The following is a 6075-nucleotide window of genomic DNA, read 5'->3' as shown; positions in this document are numbered from 1 at the left end:
TCCCAAAGAAAGTTGGTACGGTAGAATTATCCGTTTTAGTGAATATGTATGGTATTACTATATACTATTATGACAATAATAATAACGTATAATAATTTTTTTCTGAAAAAATTATGTAAAAAAAGAAAAAAATTCACACATCAATTTAAAAGACTTGCCTAAGTATATATTTATTAAAAGAAAAAAAGCACCAGGTGGTAACGCTTACCCGTATCCCACATCAACATGACATAATGGGGTGGCGCCCACAGAATCGCGATATATAAGCTCTTTTGTTGATAAGTGTGACGAAGAATCCTGCGCAGGTACAACTCCAAAGTTTAGAATCATCGTTTACTCCGAGTCCAACTTCAACTAGGACTTCTTCTTTTCCTTTTCATCGTATTCTTTTGCCTTTCTTCCCTTTCTTTTTAGAAACCATAATTATTATTATCATTATCATCATCAGCATCTATTGCAGAAGACAATTCACTAAGCCTTGTGCAATTTTCCCCAGCCGTCAAAGAAAGTATGTGTCCCAATTTTTGTTCTATTTTTTTCCTACAAGTTTCCTATGTTTGCTTTGTCTTCTCAAGGTTTCTAAGCTAACTTGCTTTCTAAGTCCTGTTCTAGTTTGCTTGCTATTGGTACAAGTTATTCTTTCATGATGGGGTTTATTTAATTTACTCTGTCGGGCTCTTGACACGTTAAAGTTGGTAACTTGGATACCCAATATCCTTTTTTGTTTGTTTGGTAATCGTTGAAGAAAGAAAAAAAAAGAAAAAAAAAGAGAGAGGATGAAACTGTATCTTCTCTGTTCTATTTTATCAATAATCGCCATAGCTGTCATAGTAGTTTGTTGTCATCGTCATAGCAATCATCTTTTTATTCCCATCCAATTGTATTGTATGTTCTTCTTAGTAGGTAACTATTTTTGCTATGCAGATTTAATGATTAGACAAGGGCGTAATTAATATTTTTGTGCTTTCACACAACCAAATACAAATATGAGGAGAGAATTCTATTAAAACTCATGAAATTACATGTCAGGCTGAGGCTAGTTTCTTTGGAAGGTTGAAGATTCAGAGGCTTGCAGCAATATGTGCACTCAATGGAACATCCCCACATCAATTTTAGTGTTTTTGTTGTTGTGCTCTGTTTTGTTGCAGTTTCAATCTGAATTTTGTTTCCTTTAAGTAAAACAAGAATTTTGTTCCCTTATGGCTTTACCTAGTGTTCAAAAGAAACTCTTTCCCAACAAAAAAAAAAAAAAATCAAGACTTCCATGTGGAAGACTGGAAGAACAAATTTTAACTTTCTTTCAAGTTATGCAATTAACTTTATATATCTTTGTAATATAAGTTGAGGACTCAATTTCTAGGAAAATTGTCCAAAAAAATGCATGGAAACTTAATCAATTGAAGTTGTTGGATGGCTCATCCTGGAATTGTTTATTCTCTTATTCCACAGTTGATTTTGCATTTCAAGAAATTCCCTTTCTTCTTAGCTGTCCTTTGATTAATATTGCTAATTTATTTGAATTTTGCTGATGACAATAATACCTTGCAGAAGTCTAAGTAGCTGCCGAAATTGAAGCCTTATGATGGCTTGTATTTGTAGTTGCTTTCAAGACAAGGACCCTGAAGAAATTTTAGATGGACCCAGTCAAAGAAACATCAGCCATCATAATTCCCCTATTCATAACTTCTTTGAAAAGGTACGTGTATTTTTCTGATGACAATAATACCTTGCAGAAGTCTAAGTAGCTGCCGAAATTGAAGCCTTATGATGGCTTGTATTTGTAGTTGCTATCAAGACAAGGACCCTGAAGATATTTTAGATGGATCCAGTAATAGAAACATCAGCCCTCATAATTCCCCTATTCATAACTTCTTTGAGAAGGACCTCTCTCAGCTTTTTTCATGAAGTACCCGTCTTGCATTTAGAGCCTTTACTTTTTTAATTGCTAGCACACTACTTCTTGTAGCTCACTTCAAAGCTGTACTACTCAGTGCTTTTTTATAATGGACAAAGTTTGACTTCAAATTCGTTTGAAATTATCTTTTCCAACCTATTACGTGACGATTCATAAGGCAGTCACGTAACTCACTAAAAAGGTCGTGACTAAAATTACACATGGATGGGCTCTTCATTTGCCATGTAATGGGTTGGAGTAAGATAGCTCCAAACCAATTTGGAGTCAAACTTTTTTCTTTTATAATTTAAGAGGCGAGTGAGAGGTGGCTGATTCTTGGTGCTACTGAAGCAATTTACTTTGGTTCATTCCAATCATGATAATCATTATCTACACATCTTAGCCATAGTTCAGTAAATATGAGTGACTCATCCATTTATCTGTATAAACCGTACTCAATCATAATGGAGCAGAATATATGTCAGTAAATGCAACCAGCGATACAGTCCTGACAATTATTTGAATTGCTGGTCATATTTGCATCTATCTAAAGCTTATACCTTCTTTGCTTTCTAACAACATTTTGTTCTCATTTGTAAGATAAATAAATAAATAAGGAAACACAACCTCCAAGGACTGGCACTAATGCTGTTAACCTCTCATCTTGCTTGCTTGGTGTTGATGTGAGTTTGTTAGTATTAACTACCATCTAATTCTGTAAAGTTTGTATCGTATTTGCAAATGTTATATCCTCAAAGTACCCAGTTTCTTTGAATAGTTTATGCTACTTCCTAAGCAATGTTAGGGGTCTGATCAAAGGATGAATATCTTAATGACCCTAAGGAACTTATTTCACTTTAACAAACTGTAAAAATTCACTCAAACTGGCTACATAATCTCCTGAAATGAAATATTTTTTACTAGCAGCCTTGCAGGAGTTAGTTATTTTTACAATTTGAAATGATTACCACACCTGAGTGAACTACTTCCCACTTAAGTTCTTGAAAAAATTCAGAGGAATGCTGTCATCCTGTCATGGTGTCTGGATTGTAGTTTTGCTTGAAGCATGTTGTAGTTTTGTTTATTAATGTCTAGTCTTTCTGTGACAACCAGAAGTATGTAATTATCTATCAACTTTTTCTGTAGATGTGCAAGTTAATTTTCATTAAATTATTGTCATTTCAACTTAAAATTGAAATTGGTGACAGGAAATTTACCTCTTAAGTAATTTCCCATTATCTACAGTATGCATCTTTCTTCTGCAAGGGGCAAATGAATGCCCCCCCTTCGTCCCATCAGGAGGTAGCTTCTTCAACTCCAAATGGGGCAGCTGAAACTATTTTATCTCCTCCTGCAACTTTGGCATTTCATTCTGATTTGAGACAAGCCAACATGCAATGGGATGGACTTGTAACAGGACACCAAAAAGGTGCAGGCGTTTTGCACAGTGAAACACAACTCAGAGGTAATAGTATTCAAATTGGCCAAGACCTTGTTACTCAGTCAGATTGCGGAGAGAAATCAAAAAAATGTCACTCAGACTATCCAAAGAAGATATCATTGAAAACTAGAGAAGCTGGATATGTTTATGACCATGCATTACAAGAAGAGGAGGATGTTTGTCCTACATGTCTTGAAGGTAACCATTTTTGATAGAGAACCTTATTTTGGCATGGTAATTATGGTCTCTTGTTCTGATTTGTTTGTCCAACTTCTGAACAGGACTGCTATTTCATTTAGTTAGAGGATAGAAACTTAAAAGTTGTTTGTCAAGGCTGTTCTGGTTTTCATTTTAACTCTTACTATGATCTTTCTATTGACAGAATACACTCCTGAAAATCCTAAGATTGTGACACATTGTTCTCACCATTACCACCTTAGTTGTATATATGAATGGATGGAGAGAAGCGAAACCTGTCCAGTTTGTTGCCAGGTAAACAATTTCTTCATCATACTACTTTCTCAGTAGGATGGTGGGTTTCTTAAATAAGAGTCATCATTCTATAATCATTTTGCTTCTTCCCCACATGATCAGTAAAGCGCCATAATTTACATTGCAATTAACTATCTATGAACTGGTCCTGTAGGTGTTGACATTTGATGAAACAAAGTAATCTCAAATTGCTCATGGCATGTAAAGAGTGAAGATGAACCTACGATTACCGAAGCAAATGATGTTAAGCAGAGTTTATGATAAGTTCTCATCATCAACATCGATGTGAGGGACAGAATAGGATCCGAAAATTCTAAATACATGCATTCTAAGAGATTCCCTCTATCTCATGTTAAATTCATTTGTTCAGTTGTTCTTGTTGACTGGATGGGCTGCAACACCAACTTTTTTTATTTTTCTTTTTTCTTTTCTGAATTCTTTTTCGCACCCCTAGTGTTTATTGTACATGACTTCTACTATTGGAAGTCGTCGTGATTTTTGAAGAAGCTAACCTAGGTATATGTGGATTGATAAATAATTGTTGTCATGAAAGTGTCTTCAACTGTTGTTTTGGTTGGAAATCAAAATCCTTCAGCCAAGGCGCCCAACAATTAGAAGGACACAACAGTAACAACTAACAAAAGCAAATTGTGTGGCTCATTCCCAGCGGGCTTCTACGTTGGCAATCAAAGATTTGTGATTTTGACTTGACCACCTTCATATGAGATTAATGTAAAACTCTCTGCTAGAATGAAAGTTGTAGGGGAAAGATGAACATATGAAATTTTCAACTAGGCACTGCAAGTGCCCGCCAAATGAGACATGGCAAGCCATGAAACCAGACTAGTGGCAGTCTTTTAAAGGGAAAAATTATTAAACCAAAAATGTTAAAACCACAAAAAATTACACGACTTTTGCTACAACTTGCCACATGGCAAGTTGTGAGTGGTGGAAGTGTGGACCCACACCACTCTTTCTCTACACTCACAACTTGCCACATGATAAGTTGTGGCAAAAATTGTGAAATCTATTGTGGTCTTACCTTTGTTCATCTTAGACTCCTGAAGTATTGGGTGGCTATTTATTTATTTAGCCTCCATATGGGAAGCGCATTTTGCGTTTCTTGATGCATTTTTTTGGTGGGTTCCCGTGCACTGTTCATAGGACCCACAATTACTTGTTTTTTTAAAACTTTAAAATTGGGTCCCATGACACTATTCACACATTTAAAATTTATTTTACTACAATGTTTTCAGTTTTCAATTTTTCAGCAATAAGCGGTATCCAAACAAATCCTTATTTTTATTGATATAGGGTATCGTGTTAACTTTATTCTTAAAATACCTAATAATTACTATTCTTTAAAGGCTTAGGCTGGCACATGGTGATTGGAAAGCAAATGTGGTCGACCTTGACTAATTTATTGAGAATTTATAGCTAACAACAAAAAATTTGGAACTAAGTCTTTTTTTTTGGGGGGGGATAAGTTAGGTTTTTTTTGGTTTTGGATAAGTTAGGTTTTGGGAGTAGTTTTTTCAAAGTTTTCCTTGAGTAGAGATGACAATTTTGCTCCACACTACTCCAACCTGCCCCAATTTGTCCCAGTGGTGGGGCAGGGTAAGGAGAAATTTAAGTGTACACACACAAAAATACCCTTTATTCTATTTATTTTTTCAAATATATCTCAAGTATGCTTACTAACTTATATAATTAAGTATTAAAATGCTTGGATATCAAGAATTTTTTTAATTGTCTTGTTAAGTACTTTGGTTTATATTATTGAGTTACTTAGTAAAGAATAGTTTGATTTAGTGCGATCAATATATTTTTATATTATTGTAATAGGTTGGGGTGGGTTAACATGGGGTGGGGTCATGTAAGGCAAGGCAACGCACTGTGAGGTCCCGTAGGGCTGAGCAACTTGCTTTGATATACAAAATGGGGTAAGGTGAGGCAATTACCTGTGGATAAGGGGTAGGGTACCCATGATCCAGCTTTGCTCTACCTCATTGCCATTCCTACAATCCTTGAGGCAAGACTCTCACTTTTCTTAATACTAGTCACAGATTTGTGCAATGTACTGAAAAATTTGATAATTTGTTTTGGTTAAGTGAAAAAATTAAAATAGTCAATGAGACTTGTTAGTGTTAGTCCCAAACCATTCTTAAAATGATGTGATTATTTTCTAACAAAATATAATTGATACAACATATTAGATTTTCTAAATAAAGCTATATATATTTGTTAT

At 34.8% G+C, this 6075-nt stretch overlaps 1 protein-coding gene across 1 annotated transcript; it reads left to right on the top strand.

The window, feature by feature from the left end:
- The first annotated feature begins 289 nt into the window (after positions 1 to 289).
- On the top strand, positions 290 to 4208 carry LOC142629399 (E3 ubiquitin-protein ligase At3g02290-like). Its single transcript, XM_075803377.1, has 5 exons — positions 290 to 508; positions 1549 to 1696; positions 3140 to 3533; positions 3718 to 3827; positions 3982 to 4208. The coding sequence occupies exons 2-5, from the start codon at positions 1580 to 1582 to the stop codon at positions 4006 to 4008; spliced, it is 648 nt and encodes a 215-aa protein (XP_075659492.1). The 5' UTR covers positions 290 to 508; positions 1549 to 1579; the 3' UTR covers positions 4009 to 4208.
- Positions 4209 to 6075: the final 1867 nt, after the last annotated feature.

Source organism: Castanea sativa, chromosome 3 (genome assembly GCF_040712315.1).
Source record: "Castanea sativa cultivar Marrone di Chiusa Pesio chromosome 3, ASM4071231v1".
In the NCBI taxonomy this organism is placed as follows: Eukaryota; Viridiplantae; Streptophyta; class Magnoliopsida; order Fagales; family Fagaceae; genus Castanea; species Castanea sativa.
Note: the sequence above shows the minus strand (reverse complement) of the source record. Positions and strands in the feature narration are given on the sequence as shown.

Bases quoted from the DNA above. Each gene is read 5' to 3' on its own strand.
- LOC142629399 (XM_075803377.1), top strand. From the start codon at position 1,580: ATGATGGCTTGTATTTGTAGTTGCTTTCAAGACAAGGACCCTGAAGAA. The intron at 1,697-3,139 runs GTACGTGTATTT...CATTATCTACAG, and splicing joins TTCATAACTTCTTTGAAAAG to TATGCATCTTTCTTCTGCAA. The intron at 3,828-3,981 runs GTAAACAATTTC...CTGGTCCTGTAG, and splicing joins CCTGTCCAGTTTGTTGCCAG to GTGTTGACATTTGATGAAAC.